Here is a 25,246-nt window from a genome sequence, read left to right on the forward strand (position 1 = left end):
CTCTTTATTCCACTTTCTTGCACTTCGTACAAGTACAAGTTGATCCAGGGACTGGTCCCATTGTATCTTGGAGTCAGGAAGGAATTTTCCCCCCTCTGAGGGAAGTTTGAGTTTTCTGAAAGGGGGAAACTGAAAGGGTTAACTTCTATCCTTGAAACTTCTGTCCTTGCTCAAACTTCTTTGTGCAAAACCTGCTTATATGGCACGTACTCCCCAGCTGGTCTGAGCAGCCCCCAATGCCCTCCGGCGATATTTGTTTCTTATCTCTTCTTATCTCTTCTTATCTTCTACATTGTTTCTTTCTGCAGACACACACTTCTCATTTTCCCTAAGGCATACCTTTGTAACACGTCATATTGGCTATATAAACAACTGCTGTAACCCTAATAAATCGGAACTTGCTTTGTAACACACGAGCCTACTGTGTCGTTCTTTGCAAGACCCCTGCGCAGTGTATCTGGAGGGTGTAATCAGATGGTTTCTGCCGTGCCAAGACCAACCGGTTCGCATAGGGATAGCACAAAGATAGCACAGTGAAAGCCCGGGATTTCTCCTGTTCCTTTCATTTTCCACTCTTGTGTATTCATATGTGAATAAAGTTCATGAAGTCATATTAAGACATTGCCATGAATCCATCTGCCTCCTCCAGCCCTGTGCATAGCACAACAACCCCAAGCACATGAATAAACACATTGGGGACCCTCTAACAAACATTTGCCAATGCTGACAACTCCCAACCAGGTTCACCTGTCACATACAGAGTATGTCACACACAGGTAGGGTGTGAAAAGGGGTTTGGCAAGTGAGAGGAAAAGCCACAGGACCCTCTGGCCTAGGGTTGCCCAATGCAGAATTTAACTAAATCTTCCCCAATCGGCACTTTTCTTTTGAACTTGAAAATAAGGGAAAGGGCCCCACTGTAGGGAGAACTAATGGGATTCTATGGGTCTGGGCCCCTGTAAGTCTATTGGGGGATATTGCTGGGAATAATCCTGTATAGAAATGTGTAAGTGCTTAATTCCAGGGTCACTTCCAGGTCAGTCCCTCCCACAAGGAGCCAATGGGAATGTGGGAGGAAGCGAGTGACACAGGGATGAAGGGGAAGAAGAAGGATAAAAATGAGGAGGAGGAGGAGCAGGGGAAGAAGGAGAGAATGGTGAATCTGACACTGGAGATGATCTATCTGCTGACTGGAGAGGTGAGGGGCACTGTGACTGGCACACTGACAAGAGACTGTCTGTCTGTACAAAGGGGGTCTCTCTGCAGCTCAAACACCATTCTCTCTTCCTTTCAATATTTAGCACTACATCCCTAGGAAGAAGTCAGATGATGGGGGGGCCCTGCATGCCCCTGGCTCCGTCATACAGAAGGAAAATAACAAGAATGACAAGAAGATCCTGGAACTCATGTCCAACATCATCCAGCTGCTGACTGGAGAGGTGGGTACAGCGGCCCCTTATTGTTTAGTAACAGTGGATGATAATCCCTTTCTCTGGCTGGGGGATGACTGGAACATTGTGTGTGACAGGTTGCCATAAGGACTGATCAGGTTTCCATCTATTTTTCCTTGGACGAGTGGGACTATATAAAAGGAAACAAGGACCTTTATGAGGAAGGAATGAAGGAGGAGCCACAGCAGCTCCACCCACTGGGTGAGTTTGGTTATGTATTTATACCCAGATAATTACATGTGGCACAGGCACTCAGCTATCCTACATTATCTAATCATTGCTTGCTAGGGATGGGCAACTCATTTTGCTTTACTAAAAATTGTCAAAAAGGAACAAAAATTGCCAAATACGTTGAAGTCAATTGTGCGTTTGTCACATGACATTTTTGTAACCATGTGTTAATCATACATTACAGTCTCTGGGTTTTTTTTTTTTGCCTCAAAATATTTGGCTCATTATTATTATAATGCCTGCATGTTGTGCAAGCTCTGCCGGTGAGATTTGTGAAGTACTGTGCAGTTACTTTTAGCAACATCCATTATTTCTATCACAGACATGCAGGCTACCAACCAACCAACCAACCAACCAACTAAATATACTGCAACTCCGGCGAGTCCCTCATTAGTAACCTCTGTGCCCATGCAGTACATTTTATTATGTATATCCTCTATGCTTGTATCACTGGTTTGTGTTTAATCACATGCATGCTTAAATGTGTATAATATCACTTTGAGAATAGGTGGTTTTATGTCAATTGTACTTTAGGGGATGGGTGTGTGCTTTATCCATTAGTTACAATTAAAAGAGACATTTTGTATAAAAAAATAAGAATGTACCAGTGCATTATATACTCTTTTAAATATAGAAGGAATGTGCTTCAAAAAGTAGTCTTTCTGGTTACGTTATTGTAATGTTCTGCACAAACCCCTAATAATCCCTCCCTTCCCTTCCACTTGCTGCTCCCTGAATTCCCAGACTGTGCACTCAGCTCACTGCACTGTAGGACAAGAACCAATCAGCAGCTAGCAGGACCTGATAGGGAACTGAAGCCTGTCTGTGCTTGTGTGACTGCAGGGCTGTGATTGGCTGTCCCCCTCCTACTATGCTTCTGGCAGGGACACGCCCACACCTCATTTAAAACACAGACAGGGACCAGAGAACATCTATAGGGAGCTCAAATAAAGGGGCAATTTTTGAAGACAAAATTAATTTACAGCCAACATAATATATTATACACGATGGCCTACAAAATTAGGGGGTTTCATCTATCATATTTGTTGATATGGGTGTTATTTTTCAATAAGACTAGGCCTGATTGCACTTTTGTTAATGTTGTGTATATTATTCTGAACTCCTGATTCCTGAAACAGTCTTACAAACCAGCTGCTTAAAGGAATATATTAAAAGATATATATATTTTTTTTTTTTAAAGAACAAACAGATTTTTTAATTTTGAAATTTGGCATGGTGCTAGACATGATGTCCATTTCCCAGGTGTCCTCGTCAGGTGACTTTGATAAACTTCAATCACTCTTTACTGCTGCCGTATAAGTTCATTTATGAACAATGGGCAACTAACCAGATTGCAGCTCCTTGACACTTCTGCTGAACGATTTGTCTGCCAAAACTGATCGTGCCTCCATGGGCAATATGGCTGCAGTCCTGAATTTCAGTGAATGGGTGAATTGGCAAAACTGCCTTTAGTGCCTCCCAAAAATATAGTGAGGCTTCAGGCACCCTATGGAAAAACTGTCTTTCTTGTGGGAGGACATTTAAGTTACCTAGGAAAAAATATATATTATTTTTCTAAGGGTGTGCCCATTTGTGTGCAGCCGTGCTGAAGTGTTATAGAATTTATCAAATTGGTGTTGGGCCTTCATAGTTCTGTATATCTAACCAAAGTGACCAGATTCTAATGGGACAGAGCAAGAACAGTAGCTTCTTCTTTAAGGACACATCTTATTTAGTTTTATCGGAAACAGACTATGATTACTGCAAGATAAATCCAATTACAGGACAGATACTGCAGACACATAAACAATATGTAATATTTAGGGAGTGCCTGTACTTTATTAATGTTACTTACATATTATATTGATTTATGAAAATAATTATTTTGCTATATTTAACAAACAACTATTTCTGATGTAACCTTAACATAATACATATCTGAATTGAAATCATGAAATAGGAGGGTGATCTAGACAAGCTGTTTGTTGACAGTGTCTTGAGATATGATCACCAGCTAAAGGTCTACTGGTAGATCACGATCTTTTGGGCTCTGCTGGATTATGGGCTGTGTTTCATGCCCAGACCACTTTTTACCTTCCAGTATCTGCATTGTTGGTGTGAAGTTCAGTTCCACAAATTTGCTGAAGTATTTGTGGATGTTGATACCAAGGTATTTAAAGACGTTTGTCCATTTCAGTCCACTGGGTAACACAAATAGTGGGTCTGGCAGGTTTTCTACCCGTAATAGTGCAGATTTGTTACAATTTATTTGCCACGTTTAGGTCACAATCTTGGTTTGCCAGGTACAAGAGGATGTAGTCTGCGAACATTAACATTTTTTCGGTTGTTCCACCTAGCTTAAACCCTTTTATTCTGGTAGTCTGTTTTATCATGCAGGCCAGGGGTTCAATGGTCATAGCAAAAAGTAAGGGGGAGAGGGGGCAGCCCTGCGTCTTACCTCTCTATAGTCTGAAGGACTGCAAGATATTTTGGTTGGTGTATATATTAGCCTCTGGGTTTGATAAAGTGTTTGAACTCATTAAATATATAGTCGGTTGGGAATCCCATACATCGCGTGGTTGCCCACAGTTAGGGCCACTCCAATGATTTGAATGCTTTCTCGTTTTTTAATGTGGCAATTACTCTGGATTCCGTGTTGTCATGTGGGTTTGTTTCAGAATTAAAGTGTAACTGAAAGTCTTATACACTATATATAACCATGCCCGACCTGCTTTGACATCACGGAAGGGGGCAGGGTATGCCAGCATGTGAGTATAAAAAGGAGCTTGTCCAGCGGAAGTCGTGCACTAGGAGGTTGCGACAGTCCCAGCGGATAAACCCACAGGTCCCACGGGCTTTGGGTCGGCCCACACATCACTAGTAAACGTGTGTAAAAAGTGAGTTTTTCTTCCCGCCACACCAGAATTTTAACATTGTTTCCCCAATGTCTTAATATTTTTCAGATATTTATCTGATCAACTATAAATAATTGTGCTTCTCTTTAACAACCTGTGAATATAAAGATGAGATCAATGTTACAGCACATATGGAATCAACAATATGCAGTAATAATTATAGAGATCTCACGAACCTTGAAATTTTTCAGATTGCAGCATTAATCCACTTACAGAACAGATACCGGGAACAGATACACCTACTCCTATCATGGGATGCAACAGCTCGGCAGAGGATTATATTTCAGTTGTTGTTAGAGAGGAAAGGGCTTCATGGGAAGAAGAGAAGCAACTTGCAGAACAAACACAAGGAACAGAAACATCGACTCTCATGGGGCAGAGCAAGAACAGTAGCTTGTTCTGCAAGATAAATACAGTTACAGGACAGATATTGCAGACAGATAAACAAGATGATTATATATCATCTGTTATTAAGGAGGAGTCAGCTTCATGTGAATGGGGGAACCCCATTGAATCAGAATGCAATGAGCGCCATAAACAATGTATTCATAATAGAGACTTTGATAACCATGAAAAAAAACACAAAAGAAAGAAAACTTTTTCTTGTTTGGAATGTGGAAAATGTTTTCTAATCCAATCACGCCTTAAAGCTCATCACAAAATCCACATGGGAGAAAAACGTTTTTCTCGTTTAGAATATGGGAAAAGTTTTTCAAACAAATCACTCCTTAGAAATCATCGCAGAACCCACACAGGAGAGAAACCATTTTCTTGTTCTGAATGTGAGAAAAGTTTTTATACTTTATCACAACTTACTGTCCATCAACGACAAACCCACACAGGAAAGAGAAATTTTTCTTGTTCAGAATGTGGAAGATGTTTTTCAAACAAAACACGCCTTAGAGAGCATCACAGAACCCACACAGGAGAGAAACCATTTTCTTGTTCTGAATGCGGGAAATGTTTTTTTACTTCATCAGAACTTACTCTCCATCGACGACAGATCCACACAGGGGAGAAACCTTTTTCTTGTTTGGAATGTGGAAAATGTTTTTCAGTTCGATCACGCCTTAAAGCTCATCAGAAAATCCACACAGGGGAGAAACCTTTTTCTTGTTCAGAATGTGGACAAGGTTTTTCACATCAATCACGCCTTAGAGAGCATCACAGAACTCACACAGGAGAGAAACCTTTTTCTTGTTCTGAATGTGAAAAAAGCTATGTCACTTCATCACAACTTACTGTTCATCAACGACGAACCCACATAGGAGAGAAACCTTTTTCTTGTTCAGAATGTGGGAAGTGTTTTTCATATAAAGCAGACTTTACAAACCACCACAGAACTCACACAGGAGAGAAACCTTTTTCTTGTTCTGAGTGTGGGAAATGTTTTAACACTTCATCAGGACTTCAGGTTCATCGACGACGAATCCACACAGGAGAGAAACCTTTTTCTTGTTCAGAATGTGGGAAATGTTTTGCCACTTCATCACAACTTACTGTTCATCAACGACGAACCCACATAGGAGAGAAACCTTTTTCTTGTTCAGAATGTGGGAAGTGTTTTTCATATAAAGCAGACTTTACAAACCACCACAGAACTCACACAGGAGAGAAACCTTTTTCTTGTTCTGAGTGTGGGAAATGTTTTAACACTTCATCAGGACTTCAGGTTCATCGACGACGAATCCACACAGGAGAGAAACCTTTTTCTTGTTCAGAATGTGGGAAATGTTTTGCCACTTCATCACAACTTACTGTTCATCAACGACGAACCCACATAGGAGAGAAACCTTTTTCTTGTTCAGAATGTGGGAAGTGTTTTTCATCTCAAGCAGGCCTTAAAAATCATCACAGAACCCACATGGGAGAGAAACCTTTTTCTTGTTCTGTATGTGGGAAATGTTTTAAACATAGCAGTAGTCTAAAAATGCACTTTCAGATTCACACAAGAGGAAAACCATAAAGCTTATTGTCATTGTGTGATGTCAAACATCAATTATATCTTAATATGCATGTCTGAATTGTTTTGCCACATCATCTGATCTGTTTACATGCAATAAATCCACACAGGGGAGAACCCATGTTCATGTTCTGAATGTGGGAAATGTTTTGCACTTAACCATAGTCTTAATGAGCAGATTTATCAAAGGTTTTATATCAAAATGTATGTGACTTTTTTTAATCTAATAAATTCAAATATACAACTCAAATGGGAGGTTATTTAAGAAAAGATATGAATGTCTAATATTCGATCGAATAGTCCCGACCTGAAAATTCAAATCAAGGAAAACCAGACACTTGCTGTAAATTTGTAAAATGGTTTACAAATAAGGCAAACATTTAATATGTTTGCTACATAGTTAAATCGGGTTGAAAAAAGACAAAGTCCATCAAGTCCAACCCCTCCAAATGAAAACCCAGCCCCATACACACACCCCTCCCTACTGTCACATAAATGATATATACCCATATCTATACTAACTATAGAGTTTAGTATCACAATAGCCTTTGTATTATATCATCCAAGTCCCTCTTATAGTCATTAACTGAATCAGCATCACAACATCACCCGGCAGTGCATTCCCCAACCTCACTGTCATCACTGTGATGAACCCCCTACTCTGTTCGTTTAAATTAAACTTCTTTTCCTCTAGTCTGAAGGGGAGGCCTCTGGTACGTGATTCTCTTTATGGGTAAAAAGGTCCCCTGCTATTTGTCTATAATGTCCTCTAATGTACTTGTAAAGTCTAATGTACTTGTAAAGTCTAATCATGTCCCAGCATTAGACAACTTGATATCTACAAAAACCCCAAGATCCTTCTCATTTAAGGAAACTCCCAACACACTGCTATTTAGTGTATAACTTGCATTTATATTATTTTTGCCAAAGTGCATAACCTGCATTTATCAACATTGAACCTCATTTTCCAGTTTGCTGCCCAGTTTTCCAGTTTAGACAAATCACTGTGCAAAGTGGCAGCATCCTGCATGGAACCTATAATTCTGCACAATTTAGTCTCATCTGCAAAAATAGAAACAGTACTTTCAATGGCCACCTCCAGGTCATTAATAAACAAGTTGAAAAGCAAGGGACCTAGTACAGAGCCCTGCGGTACTCCACTAACAACACTGGTCCAATTAGAAAATGATCCATTTACCACCACTCTTTGTAGCCTATCTTTTAGCCAGTTCTCTATCCAGGTACAAATACTATGTTCCAGGCCAACATTCCTTAATTTAACCAGTAACCTTCTGTGTGGCACTGTATCAAATGCTTTAGAAAAGTCTAAGTAAATCACATCCACTGCCATCCCAGAATCGAGGTCCCTACTTACCTACTTCTAAAGAAATTAAGTTAGTCTGGCAAGATCTATTACACATAAAACCATGCTGGCACAAACTCACAGTATTATGATTTGCCATGAAGTCCAGTATCTTATATTTTATTAACCCTTTGAAAAGCTTTTCTGCCACTGACTTCAGACTAACTGGCCTTTAGTTTTGAGGCTGAGAATGGGATCACTTTTTGAATAGAGGCACCACATTAGCAATTCGCCAGTCTCTCGGCACTATGCCAGACCTCAAAGAATCCTAAAAAAATTAAGTAAAGAGGTTTGGCAATCACAGAGCTAAGCTCGCTAAGTACCCTGGGATGAATACCATCTGGCCCTGTACCTTTGTTTATCTTAACTTGTTCTAGTCTCTTTTGAATTTCCTCAAGTGTGAACCATGCATCATTAGTTGTATTACTAGAATTGGTAGAATTGAGACCATCACGAAGGAAACACTCACCAACTGGTTCTGCATTTGTGTAGACAAACAAAAAATATGTGTTCAGAATCTGCACTTTTTGTTTTTTTTCATCAACCAGCTGACCCCTTCTGAGGTTCCACCCCTTCCTGCTTAATTTTTTTTACTATTAACATGTGGAAAACCATAGGGAGTTCTAAAATAGGGGCCTGTCATATCTGGTATCCCAAACCCAGAACAAATGCCAAGGTTCCAGTCACGGCTCACGCTTGTGCCTATAACAACCGCCTTTCATGTTGGGAGGAGCCCTTCACTACTCAGATGCTGACAGGTCTTAAAGTAAGAAAACCAAGGTTATTATCACAGTATAGCATGAATCCATATTGTGGACAAGACGATCCTATTAGAAATATGATTTCTGCCAAAGTGCATAACCTGCATTTATCAAAATTGAAACTCATTTTCCAGTTTGCTGCCCAATTTTCCAATGTAGTTTCATTTAGCACCACTCTGTGTAGTCTATCATTTAGCCAGTTCTCTATCCAGGTACAAATACTATTGTAACCCTAATTTGGTTACTGTCTCTTTAAATCACATCTAACCTTTGGCAATTCAGGGGCCCGAGTCCCTTTTGTGTATGAAAAGTACTGGGAACTGGGATTTACAGTGCAGTGCCTCCACCTAGGGAACACGGAGGAGCACACCTCAGGGAATTTCCAATAGGAGAATTAAACACACAGTTTGCAATTGAAACAGATATAAATAGGGATAGCGAAGTTGACCCGTTTCATTTTGCAAAAAATTTGCCACCGGCAAAATGCCAGCGACGCCCATTAAAGTCTATGGCAGTCAAAAAAATTGTCGTGCAGCAAAATCTTTTTGGACGCGCGTCTTTTTTTTGGAACGCATGAAACAAGGCGAAAAAATTTGCCCATCCCTAGATATATGGGGCAAATTCATTAAGAATCGAAGTTGCGCCAGGCGCAACTTCGCCGCTCTTCGCCGCACTTCGCCAGTCGAATTTTCACCAGTGTCCGCAAATTCACTAAAATGCGAAGTTGCGCACAGGGGTAGCGTAAGTTTGCGAAGTTGCGCTAGCGTTGATTCGCTATATAAAGCGAAGTTGCGCTAGCGAAGGCTAATTTGCATACGGCGCGAAATTCTAATTTCAATGGAGGAACACGTATCTGCACTACAAATGCCTAGAAAACCTTTAAATCTGCAAATAAAAATTTTATTTTGCCCTACACATGTGCCCACTGTCTAGGTAAGTTGCCATGAGTCAGGAAAAGTAGGGGGGAAGAAGGGGAGCCCCAAAAAAATTTCGATCTTTTTCAGCCTATCAGCCATCATGTAGAAAACACGCCAGCGTTTTTTGGGACTTAGAAAAAATTTGGACTTTTTGTGAAACAATCCCTATCTACTCTATTGCGCTTCGCCAGGTCTGAGGTGGCGAAGGAAGTCTAGCGTAAAAGGTAGCGTTCGCTACACTGCGCAAGTTAGTGAATTTGCGTAGTTTCGTCGCTAGCGAAAATTCGCCTGGCGTAAGGTTGCGAAGTAACACTAGCGAAACTACGCCAGCGTTCGTTAGTGAATTTGCGCAGTAGCGAAAATGCCGAAAAAACGCTAGCGTTCGGCGCTTCGCGCCTTAGTGAATTTGCCCCATAAACTTTATATAAACATTAGTGAAAAACCTGGCCAATCAAATACACAATACACTCCTGCACTGGGGAGACAAGGGACCTACCCAACTCACTATTAGGTACCTGACTCTTTCTTCAACACAGTCCTTTTTATTGTCAAGGTCCCAGGAGTTAATAACCACACAGTTCAATTCAAATGTCCGTAGAAGGTAGACTGCCCAGACCAACACCCATTTCCAAAGGCATGGGGCCACCATTTAAAGGGATGGGTATGGGGGTGCTACAAACACATGGAAGCCTGGCCTGCAGCATAACTGCTAAACTTCCCAACTTTAGAAATGGGTGTTGGTCTAGGCAGTCTCTCTCTCTTTAAAGCCACAAGCGGGGAGGATTAATCCCATGGAACCAATGCTAGGGTCTAGGTTGTCTCTCTCCGTTAAAAGCTAATGGTGGGGAGGACTAAGCCCTATGATTGAAACCAATGCCCAGGTCAGGAGACATTTATTTCAGGTAGTGCATTTATGCCGGGAGGCTTTAGCATTTGAGTATAATGACCAGAGGTAAATAGTTAAGGGCCGCCATATGGGTTTTACCTTGATGTGGTATTGTGGCTTATCAATCTTATGATCAGAATTTTGTAACTAAAACTTTTTGTTTGTTTTCATCAACCAGCTGACCCCTTCTGAGGTCCCACCCCTTCCTGCTTAATTTTTTTTACTATTAACATGTGGAAAACCATAGGGAGCTCTAATAAAGGAGCCTGTCATATCCGGTATCCCAAACCCAGAACAATTGCCACGGTTCCAGTCACGGCTCACGCTTGTGCCTATAACAACCGCCTTTCATGTTGGGAGGAGCCCTTCACTACTCAGATGCTGACAGGTCTTAAAGTAAGAAAACCAAGGTTATTATCACAGTATAGCATGAATCCATATTGGGGACAAGACGATCCTATTAGAAATATGATTTCTGCCAAAGTGCATAACCTGCATTTATCAAAATTGAACCTCATTTTCCAGTTTGCTGCCCAATTTTCCAATGTAGTTCCATTTACCACCACTCTGTGTAGTCTATCATTTAGCCATTTCTCTATCCAGGTACAAATACTATTGTAACCCTAATTTGGTTACTGTCTCTTTAAATCACATCTAACCCTTGGCAATTCAGGAGCCCGAGTCCCTTTTGTGTATGAAAAGTACTGGGAACTGGGATTTACAGTGCAGTGCCTCCACCTAGGGAACACGGAGGAACACACCTCAGGGAATTTCCAATAGGAAAATTAAACACACAGTTTGCAATTGAAACAGATATAAATTGGGATAGCGAATTTGACCCGTTTCCAAATTTTGTAACTAAAAAACCCCTGTCTTTGTAAACACATGCATCTGCATAGATTACTTATATGACAGGGTCCAGGGAATGTGCTTTGTTCAATCTCTCTTCTTTTTCTCTAAGATATAATTAATCCTTATTGGAAGCAAAAACAGCCTTGATGGAACAGCACATTGATGACGGGAAAAGAGTTTTATAAAAGGACAAATAAAATGATACTACCCTACCCTAATTAAAGTTTCCTTTTTACAATAGACTCACCTATGGCATATGTGATTGAAGGAGTTAATTGTGGCCCCTATAAATTATGTTCGCATAATACCAGTGCCCTGCAGCCAGAAGCTAAAGGGTTAACATCAGTTTGAAGCAGGAGATAGAATTGTAGCTAAAGAACTACAAGTACACACCCTGGCTATATTTAATTAGCATTCGTTAGACTACAAAGCTTGCAAACTGTTGGACACAGGAAACTTGTGCAACATGTTCTGACAGTAATGCTTGTACCTGCATTACTTTCTTTACCATGTATGGCAATTCCATGTACATCTTCCTTATAGTGAATTCTCTGTAAAATGTATATAAACTTGGTCAAATAGACGTGACATTGGAAGCTCTCCGTGCCATGCTGAGTGTGACATTGTGACAAGCTTCCCAAGTCTCCAATGTTTTGTCTTATAAATAAATCAGTTATTCTGAAGAACATTCTTTGGCTTGGAGTCTTGTAAATAATAAGGTCCTGGTAAGTAATTTACCAACAGCCTACTGTGTTTATTTAATATCTATATGATTTTCTGATAGACTTAAAGTATGAAGATCCAAATTAGAAAGATATTACATAATTAAAATGTTATACCTCCCAACTCTCACATTTTCATTTCAGTTAAATAACATCTATAAGGATGGCATTGGCAGGTATGGGGCGGCCAAGACCATTAAGATTAAATCTACCTTTGTTTGCTAACTATGTGGCAGTACTAAAAGTAAAATTATTATTAGCCTTGGTACACAAACAGACATTTGCTCCAATATAGTAAAATAAATAGGAAACAAGTGGCTCTTTTGTGGTTAAGAAGAGAAATCTATTTATATCTAAATAATTCTATCTTCTACTTCACCTTTCAGCTCTTCAACTAGGTCTGTATGCCGCCACTTCAGATCTCTCCAGATTCTTTGGACAGCACGTAGACTTAGAAGAATTCCGAATGGCCTCCAGAGCCTTCGCCTCAGACTCTCCATTATTGCCATCTTATCCCAATGGTCCCAGGAGGATATTGTCTTATCCCTCCCTATGTAGGTAGTGGATGAAGAATCTCATCTGATTATTATTCATGAGGCCTAGGCCTGCCATGTTTCCTGGAAAAAAAAGTTTTCCACTCCTACAGGTGTAAGGGCAGGGCATTGGGTATTTATACTGTTGACGCCCATTTTTGATGCGCGTACGATGTGCGTGTCATGTGATGCACGCACGTCTATTTTGACACTTGCCTGTCGAGTATGACGCTCGTGGATCAAGTATGAGTATTCGCGCACATTTGGCGGCCGCATGTCATACTCAACACATGAGCGCAGAGTATGACACGCGGCCGCCAAATTTGACAAATTAGCTATAAAATGTACTACTCAAATACATTATGATTTTCTTATTTTAGTAATAGTGTGACTACATTAGCCAACCATGCTGCAGTATTAGAAGTAACATTATTAGAATTGAAAGAGGTAGCCCTCAACCAGAAGAAATTAGACTACAATGCGGCACTACTGGAAGCAAAATTATTTATAGGAGCCTTGACAGACACCCAACCAGAAGAAATTAGACTACAATGAAGCAATATTAGAAGTGAATTTTATTATAGGTGCCTTGACAGATCCAAGTAGTAGCATCAACATAGAATTAGAAGAGGTATACCCCAACCATAAAAAATTAACCAGAAAATGTGGAAGCCACATAATTTTAAGGAGCTTTGGCAGACCCCAACCAGAAGATATTAGACAACCTTATGGCAGTAGTAGCATCAACATAGAATTAAAATTAGAATAAGAAGAGGTAGGCCTCAACCATAAAAAAATTATCCAGATCCAAGTAGTAGCATCATTATAGAATTAGAAGAGGTAGACCCCAACCATAAAAAATTAACCAGAAAATGTGGAAGCCACATCATTTTAAGGATCTTTGACAGACCCCAACCAGAAGAAATTAAACAACCTTATGGCAGTAGTAGCATCAACATGGAATTAGAATTAAAAGATGTAGGCCTTAACCATGAAAAATTAACCAGAAAATGCAGCATTATTGGAAGCCATATTATTTTTAGGAGCTTTGGCAGACCCCAACCAGAAGAAATTAGACAACTATGCTGGCACCTAGTTACATGAATCTGCTTGAATTGAGTGTCCCTAAAATCCATCAAATATTTTTTTGGTTGTATGTTTCACATAATGCATACTTTCAATACAACACCAGCATTAGTAGTAGAGTTGAAAAGATTGTTAATTTGTTATTTGTATGATGACTGAAGCAGCAGGACTTTAGGCAGCAGTCATTTTAGAGACCTCATTTGTGTACTTGCAGACATCTTATTTAGAGGCAGGACTAAATAATCGTGTGACTACATTTGCCAACCTTGCAGCAGCATTGGAATTGTCATGATCAGTGGCCCAAACCCCACATAGGAATGACCAGAAGGTCCACTGGGTTAATATTTAAAGTGTAATTAAGCAGGAGTAGACTGGAAAGTATGCTTGCAGACAGTTTATTAGCCAACAAAAGTAATATAACAACTTACTGGCTCAGGAGTTCAAAGTAAAACAAAAGTCCATAAACAGGAACACATTAGCCAAAAAGGAATACAAGAATCGGGAACATCAGCATGGGAGAGAGTCCAGTAGGTATCACAACTATGAACTTGCAGGGAGGGAAGCTAGTCCATGGTTTAAATAAGGGCCCTCTGTTGGGAGCTTATTAGGAAAAGGCTGAACCTGCTGGTTACTGCAGAGCAGCTGAGTATAGTTAACAGCACTAGGGCTAACCATAGGATCCCCAGAAAAGGCTAAACCCATACCTCTAACCTGCCAGAATAGTAAAGATGTAAGGGAACAGGCTGCCAATACAAAAAGTCCCAGGTTCAAATCCAGCAGAGGGATAATTCCTTACAGGAATCAACTGTATTAGAACCAAAATAATTACACGAGGCAGGCCTCAAACAGAAAACATTTGCGAAATAATGAGGCAGTAGTAGTATTGGAATCAAATTTATTAGAACTGGAATAATTGAGGTAGGCCTCAAACGGAAGACATTTGCCAAATAATGGGTGCCAACTGGCCTGCTACTGCTTGATGAGGCTCAAAGAAGCTCTTCCACACACCCATGAGATCTCCACCTTTGCTGCTGCTGCTAGGCCCCTGTCTCTGCTGGATGTGTGGAGTAGTGGAGGCCAGAGAAGTGTCAGCTTGGGGGAAGTCCTCGACCAGTTTTGAGCACAGAGCCCTCTTCAACTGACCCACCCTCCTCTCTCTGGCTGGATACAAGAAACTCCCCCACCTTTCCATTGTACCGTGGGTCTAGTAAAGTGGCCACCCAATAATCATCCCTGTCTTTGATAGTACAGATCCGGGGATCACTCCAGAGGCAAGTCTGCATATGGGCAGATATGTAGAAGAGGTGTCCCCAACCAACCTCTTGTTCACTTCCCTCCAGATGCAGCAGGTCATCTACCTCCTCCACCTGCTCTGTGCCCTCCAAGCTACAGACAATAGCTGGGGTGGTTGGGTGGCATGTGACCTGCTCCCCATGATATGCAGGCACCCAGTTCTCCTCTTCCTTGTCCTCCTCATCAGGCAAAACCTCCTCCTCCTGCCTCCCAGCCCCTACTGCCTGCCTACTGGGCCTACTCTCCTCCTCCTCAGGCACATCACCCTCCCCTAGCAGGGTCTTGAGGAGAAAAACCAGGGGTATTATATCTCTCTCACACACACACATTGTCCCTGCTAACAAAGCATGTGACCTGCTCAAAGGGGGCAAGTACTCAGCAGAGCTGTCTCATCTGTCACTCAGCACAAGTGTGTACCCACAAGCAGGACCGCCATCAGAAATCACAGGGCCCCATACGACAAAATTTCCTGCGCCCACTGCAAGCCACACCTACAGGCCCACCCTCCACCCCACAGATCCGCCCCCACCACACAGTAAAAAAAACAAAAAAAATATTGGTGGCTAGGGTTCCCACATGTTAATGTGACGAAGTCAGCATCTCTCAGAAAGATGGGGGACCCGGCTAATCAAGTAAGTGTGGCGTGCCCCTTACCCTCGGGGCCCCCTACAACTCCACCCCCTGTCCCCCCCTGATGGCTGCCCTGCCCACAAGGAATACACACACAGACAAAGACAGTTAGCCTTAATAAGGGCTATTGGGTGTTGAGCAGGCAATCAGAAGAGGGAAACAGTAAACTGAAATCCACAATTTACACTGACTCAGAAAGAAAAGAATTCCCCTAGCTAATAAAACACAAATTCTCTCTATCTCTAAAACTCACCTGGCACAAATTTGCAGCAAATTTTCGCGTTTCGCCACCAGCGAATACATTTGTGAAACTCCCGCGAAGATTTGTCTGCGTCAAAATGTTTTGGAAGTATGTCAAAAAAAGTTGCTTGCGTCAAAATCGCCACATGTCTAATTTGCTCTAATTCACTTAGTCTTCTTGCACTAACAGAAACCTGGCTCTCACAGAATGATACTGCCATTGAGGCTGCACTCTCTCATGGTGGTCTATCTCTCTCTCACACCCCCGAACCATTGGACGTGGTGGGGGAGTCAGAATTCTCCTCTCCTCTCGCTGTTGGTCCAAACCTATTCCTATTCCTCCAGCCTTCTCATTTAACTCTTTTGAGGTGCATGCCATTAACATTTTCCATGTTCGTTTGGGATTCGTTTGATTTTGGACGGACAGGGTGTGCGAGTGTAAGTTTTTCTTTTTTGCAATTAACATCTTCCACCCTCTCTCTGTGTGTGTAGCTGTCATTTACAGACCCCCATCAGCCTCCTCCTCTGCTGCCTTCCTTTCTGACTTTGACACCTGCCTTTCTTTCTTCCTCTGCACTGACAGCCCTGCAATCATTCTTGGGGATTTCAACTTCCACATTGATGATTCTTCACAACCCTGGCCCTCTCGTTTTCTCCACCTAACCTCCTCCTTTGAGCTCCAGCAGTGGACAAACACCCCTACTCATAAGGATGGCCACTTTCTGGATCTAGTGTTTACTAAAAAACTCTCTCTCTCTGGTTTTAACAGTGAACCCTTCCCCCTTTCCGATCACAATTTGGTTCCATTTTCCATCTCTCACTCTCCGTGCCCACCTTCTTCTTCCCCCACTGTCTTAGTCCGGGATACACGTGACATTGGCCTTCCAGCCTTAGCTCAGTCTTTCAGGTCCAGTCTCATTTCCCTTAAGGAAACGTCTGATCCTGATATCCTGGTAAATGAGTATAATCACATACTATCCTCAACCATTGGCTCATTTGCCCCTTTACAGGCTAAGCGTACACGTGCTCTGAACCCACGACCCTGGCTGAATTCACAAACCAGATACTTACGCTCCTGCACGAGATCTGCTGAACGTATGTGAAAAAAATCCCGTACGCAAGCAGACTTTAGTCACTATAAATTTCTATTGTCCTGCCTAAAGCTGGCCGTAGACGCAAAGATCTGATCGTACGAATCGAGGATTCGTACGATTTTCGGACCATGTGTGGAGAGTCCCGACATTTTTCGTCCGGCGGAGATCGGTCGTTTGGTCGATCGGACAGGTTAGAAAATTTCTGTCGGCTGCCGATAATATCTCTGCGTGTATTGCCCATCGTACGATTATCAGTGGGAGACTGTCACCAGCTTTGGTTGGACATAGATATTGTACGATTGCTGTCAGGGGCAGAACATTGCTGATTTGTTCTTTTACTAATCTGACTGGTAAGACTTTGATCTGAATGGTTAGTGGCGGGTCGGGAGATGGGAAAGTCCGATCGTACGATGATTCGTACGATCGGATCTTTGCATCTATGGCCATCTTAAATTCTGCCTTGTCAAAAGCCAAACAAGAGAACTACAGTCCCCTTATAAACAATCACAAATCCAACCCACGACGCCTGTTTTCTCTATTCAATACTCTTCTCCATCCCTCATCAACAGTATCAGTCAACCAGACACACTCTCCTCAGGACTTTGCTGATTTCTTTAAAGACAAAGTAGAGTCCATCCGCAATCAGATCGAACGGTCTAATTCCTAAGACGGACGAATGGCTAGTGTCAGAGGGTTGATATTTGTTACCCCCGCCCTCTATGACGCCATAACGCTATAGGGCCCAAGGCAGGATGGACTATAAGGGCTAATGGTCTACTGTGGACAATGGTCACTCATATAACTTATACTAGGCCATACAAATAAATTATCTCCACTCTGTTACTTAGAAGAGTGTCAGCATAGTGTCAGCATGTCTCTTATGCCCTTTTGCAGAAGTGTTGCTCAATAGCTGTCTGTACCACAATGGCTATGTTTAGCCAACAGATGTTTACGAGGCTGTGGACAGTTGAAACCAGAAATCTCTTATGTTGCAAAACTGCACATCTTACAGGAATGTATAAATATATGTGCCAGTAAGTCTCCTCGCCAGACCATGTATGGTGTTTCCGTGAACCCCTTGTCACAATTACTGTAAATGCCTTCTGAAAGCGATATAACGCCTGGACCAAGAGGTGGGTCTTTGGTAAGTCCTTGGCTGACATTCTGTGTGTTACTCCAACAGCTTACCCAGACAAAACTGTTATGTTGTATTATGTATGAATAAATTGCCTGACTATTACTAAAGGTTTTCCTTTACTGAGTTTTGTCTTACACGAGGTCAAAAATGGTACTACTAAAAATACCATCATATGGTGACCCCGACGTGATCCAGTTTTTTTCCAGTCATTTTTTTTCAGGCAATGGAGGGCTCCAGGCTGTGTGCTACTGGAGTGTACCCGAGGAGCTTTGCTCCCGGATGTCTGTAGTGTACCCGTGGATATTTCTTCTCCAGGAAGGTTTTCCCGTGGAGCTTTACTCCCGGATGGTTGATTCACGCGCGTAAGTGCCCCTGGGTGGGGCATATATGTTTTTTCTAACTTCTTCTTTTTGCCTATTGTTTTGTTAATTGTTGTGTTAATCAGCTGAAATTATCTGCCATTCATGATAGGAATCCGTAGTTTCCTTCCTGTTTTTGTATTTTGTACGTCTCTTATTCCTTATCATGAAGTGTAGTCTAAAACATCTTGAAATAGAAATTACACGTGTATGTTGTTTGATGAATGCAAAAGGATCCATGAATGTTGAATGTTTGCCTAGCCGAGTGCGTGAATAACTTTAGTGTAACTGTCATCTGTGTGATGGTGTACGAGAGAAAATGTGGCTCTATCTCAGAGTCTGCTTGCTGTTTAGGAGTTTTTCTGCGGTTCCTGTTTATGGGGCGACCTAGCAGGCCAGAAATACGGAAAACTAGGTTTTCTGAAGGAAATTCTTTAGAGAGTGAAGTGTGAATCACTTTCCTGTCCGTTTGAATTGTCAGATGAAAAAGGAGTAGGGATGTCGCGGACTGTTCGCCCGCGAACTAATTCGTGCGAACATCGACTGTTAGTGTCTGCCGAATGTTCGCGAACGTCGCGCGACGTTCGCCAATTTGGGTTCGCCTTAGCTGGCGCTTATTTTTGACCTCTCACCCCAGACCAGCAGATACATGGCAGCCAATCAGGAAGCTCTCCCTCCTGGACCACCCCCACACCCCCTGGACCACTCCCCTTCCATATATAAACTGAAGCCCTGCAGCGTTTTTTCATTCTGCCTGTGTGTGCTTGGAAGAGCTAGTGTAGGGAGAGAGCTGTTGAGTGATTTGAGGGACAGTTGATAGTAACTTTGCTGGCTAGTAATCTACTTTATACTGCTCTGTATTGTAGGGACAGAACTCTGCAGGGATTTGAGGGACATTTTAGGTTAGGTAGCTTTGCTGGCTAGTAATCTACCTTCTACTACAGTGCTCTGTATGTAGCTGCTGTGGGCAGCTGTCCTGCTGCTGATCTCTCATCTGCTGACTGCTGCCTGTAACCCAATAGTCCTTGTAAGGACTGCTTTTATTTTCTTTTTTGTTTTTTTACTTTGCTACTATAAGAGCCCAGTGCTATAAGTCTAGCTGTGTTGGGGAGTGGGACTGGTGTGCTGCTCCTAGTAGTTCAGCACCAACCAGAGTAAATTTTTTTTTTAATATATATATATATTTTTTTATTTTACTTATCTTACTGTTCTTTAACGTGTCCAGTGCTGTTTGCTGTTCTTCATAGTAGTGCACCAATAGTAGTGCACTTGCAGGCATTGTTTGCCCAGTGTGTTCTTCAAACAACTGCCACCTAGCTGTGTGAGCTTGTTCACATTCTGTCTAAATATCAATAATAATACCGTCTCCAGAAACACCACCTGAGTGACGTTTTCCAAGCAGCAATAATATATTCCGTATCCACTGCTGTAGTGTATACGTTGACCTTGCAGACATTGTTTGCCCAGTGTGTTCTTCAAACAACTGCCGCCTAGCTGTGTGAGCTTGTTCACATTCTGTCTAAATATCAATAATAATACCGTCTCCAGAAACACCACCTGAGTGACGTTTTCCAAGCAGCAATAATATATTCCGTATCCACTGCTGTAGTGTATACGTTGACCTTGCAGACATTGTTTGCCCAGTGTGTTCTTCAAACAACTGCCGCCTAGCTGTGTGAGCTTGTTCACATTCTGTCTAAATATCAATAATAATACCGTCTCCAGAAACACCACCTGAGTGACGTTTTCCAAGCAGCAATAATATATTCCGTATCCACTGCTGTAGTGTATACGTTGACCTTGCAGACATTGTTTGCCCAGTGTGTTCTTCAAACAACTGCCGCCTAGCTGTGTGAGCTTGTTCACATTCTGTCTAAATATCAATAATAATACTGTCTCCAGAAACACCACCTGAGTGACGTTTTCCAAGCAGCAATAATATATTCCGTATCCACTGCTGTAGTGTATACGTTGACCTTGCAGACATTGTTTGCCCAGTGTGTTCTTCAAACAACTGCCGCCTAGCTGTGTGAGCTTGTTCACATTCTGTCTAAATATCAATAATAATACCGTCTCCAGAAACACCACCTGAGTGACGTTTTCCAAGCAGCAATAATATATTCCGTATCCACTGCTGTAGTGTATACGTTGACCTTGCAGACATTGTTTGCCCAGTGTGTTCTTCAAACAACTGCCGCCTAGCTGTGTGAGCTTGTTCACATTCTGTCTAAATATCAATAATAATACCGTCTCCAGAAACACCACCTGAGTGACGTTTTCCAAGCAGCAATAATATATTCCGTATCCACTGCTGTAGTGTATACGTTGACCTTGCAGACATTGTTTGCCCAGTGTGTTCTTCAAACAACTGCCGCCTAGCTGTGTGAGCTTGTTCACATTCTGTCTAAATATCAATAATAATACCGTCTCCAGAAACACCACCTGAGTGACGTTTTCCAAGCAGCAATAATATATTCCGTATCCACTGCTGTAGTGTATACGTTGACCTTGCAGACATTGTTTGCCCAGTGTGTTCTTCAAACAACTGCCGCCTAGCTGTGTGAGCTTGTTCACATTCTGTCTAAATATCAATAATAATACTGTCTCCAGAAACACCACCTGAGTGACGTTTTCCAAGCAGCAATAATATATTCCGTATCCACTGCTGTAGTGTATACGTTGACCTTGCAGACATTGTTTGCCCAGTGTGTTCTTCAAACAACTGCCGCCTAGCTGTGTGAGCTTGTTCACATTCTGTCTAAATATCAATAATAATACCGTCTCCAGAAACACCACCTGAGTGACGTTTTCCAAGCAGCAATAATATATTCCGTATCCACTGCTGTAGTGTATACATTGACCTTGCAGACATTGTTTGCCCAGTGTGTTCTTCAAACAACTGCCGCCTAGCTGTGTGAGCTTGTTCACATTCTGTCTAAATATCAATAATAATACCGTCTCCAGAAACACCACCTGAGTGACGTTTTCCAAGCAGCAATAATATATTTCGTATCCACTGCTGTAGTGTATACGTTGACCTTGCAGACATTGTTTGCCCAGTGTGTTCTTCAAACAACTGCCGCCTAGCTGTGTGAGCTTGTTCACATTCTGTCTAAATATCAATAATAATACCGTCTCCAGAAACACCACCTGAGTGACGTTTTCCAAGCAGCAATAATATATTCCGTATCCACTGCTGTAGTGTATACGTTGACCTTGCAGATATTGTTTGCCCAGTGTGTTCTTCAAACAACTGCCGCCTAGCTGTGTGAGCTTGTTCACATTCTGTCTAAATATCAATAATAATACTGTCTCCAGAAACACCACGTGAGTGACGTTTTCCAAGCAGCAATAATATATTCCGTATCCACTGCTGTAGTGTATACGTTGACCTTGCAGACATTGTTTGCCCAGTGTGTTCTTCAAACAACTGCCGCCTAGCTGTGTGAGCTTGTTCACATTCTGTCTAAATATCAATAATAATACCGTCTCCAGAAACACCACCTGAGTTGTTGTTGTTGTTGTTTTAAAAAAAAATGCCAGGCAAAGGCAGGCCGCCACGCAGAGGCACTAGGGGCCGTGCTGCTATGCTATCCTGTGGCCCTAGGAAATTGCCCAGTTTTACAAAGGCAATTACCCTGAACTCCCAAAATGCTGAAGAGGTAGTTGACTGGCTTACACAACACACCCCATCCTCTACCGTTTCTAACTTTGCCACAACATCCTCATCCTCCTCTGCTATGGGCACCCCACGTAACACTTCCTCCACCACCGGCGCCCCTTCTTCACTGGAGTCAGAGGAGTTATTTACACATGAGTTTCTTGAACTGAGTGATGCGCAACCATTATTGGCAGAAGAAGATGAAGGAGATGAGGACGTTACACCAGATATAATTCTGGCAGACAACACAACAGAGATGGACATAATGAGTGATGAGGAGGTCCCCGCTGCTGCTTCCTTCTGTGAGCTGTTAGAAGAAATTGATGCATCTGAGGAGAATGATGATGAGGAGATTGATGTTTTGTGGGTGCCCAGTAGAAGAGAGCAAGAGGAGGATAGTTCAGATGGAGAGACGGAGAGTCAGAGAGGCAGGAGGAGAATAAGACTTAGAAGAAGCAGGGAGGACAGCTCGCAGGGAACAGTAGGGCAACAACATGTATCGGCACCTGTGGTCAGCCGGCCAACGCACCCGCCATTGCCGCCAACTTCTACTGTTACCGCCAGATTGCCAGCTTCAAAAAGCTCAGCAGTGTGGGATTTTTTTAATGTGTGTGCCTCTGACAAAAGCGTTGTAATTTGCAATGAGTGCAGTCAGAAACTGAGTCTTGGGAAGCCCAACACCCACATAGGTACAACTTCTATGCGAAGGCACATGAACGGCAAGCACAAAGCACTATGGGAGCAACACCTCAAAGGCAGCAGACAAACTAAAAGCCACCCTCCTTCTGGTCCAGCATCTTACTGCTCTACCTCTGCTGTCCTTGACCCGTCTGAACCACCCTCCACTCCGCCTTCCACCTTGACCACCAGTTCCCAGTCATCTGCCCCCAGCCAAGTTTCTGTGAGGGCCATGTTTGAGCGTAAGAAGCTAATGTCTGCGAGTCACCCCCTTGCCCGGCATCTGACAGCTGGCTTGTCTGCACTCTTAGCCCGCCAGCTTTTACCATACCAGCTGGTGGACTCTGAGGCCTTCCGCAAATTTGTAGCAATTGGGACACCGCAGTGGAAGGTACCCAGCCGCAATTTTTTCTCCAAGAAGGGAATACCACACCTGTACCACCATGTGCAGAGCCAAGTCACCGCATCTCTGTCACTTAGTGTTGGGGCAAAGGTCCATATGACTACTGACGCATGGTCCTCCAAGCATGGTCAGGGCAGGTATGTCACCTACACTGCCCACTGGGTGAACTTGCTTATGGCTGGGAAGCAGGGAATGCGTGGCTCAACAACAACAGTGGAGTTGGTGTCACCGCCACGGATTGCACACGGTTCTGCCACCACCTCTACTCCTCCTTCGCTCTCTACCTCATCTTCTTCCTCTGCTTCCTCCTCCTCTGCTGCTGGGTCCTCCTCCTCCACACCTGTGCACCCCCAGCTCCCCCTAGGCTATTCGACGTGCCAGGTACGCCGTTGTCATGCTGTCTTGGGGATGACGTGCCTGGAAAGCAGAAACCATACCGGATCTGTACTCCTGTCATCTCTGCAGTCACAGGCCGATCGGTGGCTGACCCCACACCAACTGAAGATCGGAAAAGTGGTGTGTGACAACGGAAGCAATCTGTTGGCAGCACTGAGACTGGGCAATTTAACACATGTGCCCTGCATGGCACATGTTCTGAATCTAATAGTCCAACGTTTTGTCTCGAAGTACCCAGGATTCCAGGACATTCTCAGGCAGTCCAGGAAGGTGTCGGCCCATTTCAGACGTTCCTACACAGCCATGGCACGCCTTGCTGACATTCAGCAGCGGTACAACATGCCAGGCGTTTAATTTGCGACAGCCAGACTCGCTGGAATTCAACGCTCCTCATGTTTGAACGTCTGCTGCAACAACAAAGAGCCATCAATGAATACCTGTTTGAACTGGGTGGTAGGACTGGATCTGCAGAGCTGGGGATTTTTTTCCCCGTTACTGGGTGCTTATGCGCGATGCCTGCAGGCTCATGCGCCCTTTTGAAGAGGTTACAAACATGGTCAGTCGCACCGAAGGCACCATCAGCGACCTAATACCCTTTGCTTTCTTCCTGGAGTGTGCCGTGCGACGAGTGACAGATGAGGCTGTAGACCAGCGTGACGAGGAGCAGGAAGCGCACGATTTCTGGTCGGAAATACCAGAACGAGCCCAGGCACCTGCTGCAACGCAGGGAGAGGTGTCAGAAGTGGAGTCAGAGGAGGAAGGTGGCTTTGTGGAGGAGGAGGACCAACAGGAGCAGGCTTCCCAGGGGGCTTGTGGTGACCTTTTGGGGACCCCTGGTCTTGTACGTGGCTGGGGGGAGGAGACCGTGGATGATATAGTCCTTGATAACGAGGAAGCGGAGATGGATACCTCTGCATCCAACCTTGTGAGAATGGGGTCTTTCATGCTGTCATGCCTGTTGAAGGACCCCCGTATCAAGAGGCTTAAGGAGAAGGACCTGTACTGGCTCGCAACGCTACTAGACCCTCGGTACAAGCATAAAGTGGCAGAAATGTTACCAACGTACCACAAAAGGATGCTGCATTTACAAACCAGCCTGCAAAACATGTTGTACAATGCTTTTAAGGGTGATGTCACTTCAGGAACTCATCAACATTCCAGGGGCAGAGGTGCCAGTAATCCTGCCACGAGCGCACCTGCAAGGACAATGCACTTTGGCCACTCTGTAACGTCAGACATGCAAAGGTTTTTCAGTCCAAGGCAGCGCCAGAACCCTTCGGGATCCACCCTCAAAGAACGCCTCGACCGACAGGTAGCGGACTACCTGGCATTAACTGCAGATATCGATACTCTGAGAAGCGATGAACCCCTGGACTACTGGGTGCGCAGGCTTGATCTGTGGCCAGAGCTGTCACAATTTGCCATGAACCTCTTGTCTTGCCCCGCCTCAAGTGTCCTCTCAGAAAGGACCTTCAGTGCAGCAGGAGGGATTGTAACTGAGAAGAGAACTCGCCTAGGTCACAAAAGTGTGGATTACCTGACCTTTATTAAAATGAACGAGGCATGGATCTCGGAGGGTTACTGCACGCCGGAAGACTTGTTCTGACTCCCCATGCAGCTGTCCTTCTCTGCACGCCGCATGACTCCACACACAGCTGTCCTTTAGCGTCCTCC

The 25,246-nt window shown here is 43.2% G+C and overlaps 3 protein-coding genes across 9 annotated transcripts in view; 2 read left to right on the forward strand and 1 right to left on the reverse strand.

Annotated features, from left to right (window-relative positions):
• XB5772961.L (Gastrula zinc finger protein XlCGF53.1 L homeolog) overlaps positions 1–25,246 on the reverse strand; it is a 579,535-nt gene that overhangs the window by 248,840 nt on the left and 305,449 nt on the right. The window lies entirely within an intron of this gene.
• LOC108704311 (oocyte zinc finger protein XlCOF22-like) overlaps positions 1–25,246 on the forward strand; it is a 167,487-nt gene that overhangs the window by 84,344 nt on the left and 57,897 nt on the right. The gene's annotated exons all lie outside the window — the stretch shown is intronic.
• LOC108704278 (oocyte zinc finger protein XlCOF7.1-like) lies at positions 1,190–6,790 on the forward strand. 2 transcript variants are annotated; one of them, XM_041579032.1, is made up of 3 exons: positions 1,190–1,198; positions 1,529–1,652; positions 4,789–6,790. In XM_041579032.1, exons 2-3 carry the CDS (start codon positions 1,619–1,621, stop codon positions 6,561–6,563), a joined length of 1,809 nt encoding a protein of 602 aa, XP_041434966.1. In that variant the 5' UTR covers positions 1,190–1,198; positions 1,529–1,618; the 3' UTR covers positions 6,564–6,790. The 2 variants fall into 2 exon arrangements, with proteins under 2 accessions (XP_041434966.1, XP_041434965.1); XM_041579031.1 differs by lacking the exon at positions 1,190–1,198 and adding an exon at positions 1,362–1,439.

The sequence above is a fragment of the Xenopus laevis genome, chromosome 9_10S, assembly GCF_017654675.1.
Source record: "Xenopus laevis strain J_2021 chromosome 9_10S, Xenopus_laevis_v10.1, whole genome shotgun sequence".
In the NCBI taxonomy this organism is placed as follows: Eukaryota; Metazoa; Chordata; class Amphibia; order Anura; family Pipidae; genus Xenopus; species Xenopus laevis.

Bases quoted from the DNA above. Each gene is read 5' to 3' on its own strand.
- LOC108704278 (XM_041579031.1), top strand. From the start codon at position 1,407: ATGTCCAACATCATCCAGCTGCTGACTGGAGAG. The intron at 1,440-1,528 runs GTGGGTACAGCG...TGTGTGTGACAG, and splicing joins TCCAGCTGCTGACTGGAGAG to GTTGCCATAAGGACTGATCA. The intron at 1,653-4,788 runs GTGAGTTTGGTT...GAAATTTTTCAG, and splicing joins ACAGCAGCTCCACCCACTGG to ATTGCAGCATTAATCCACTT.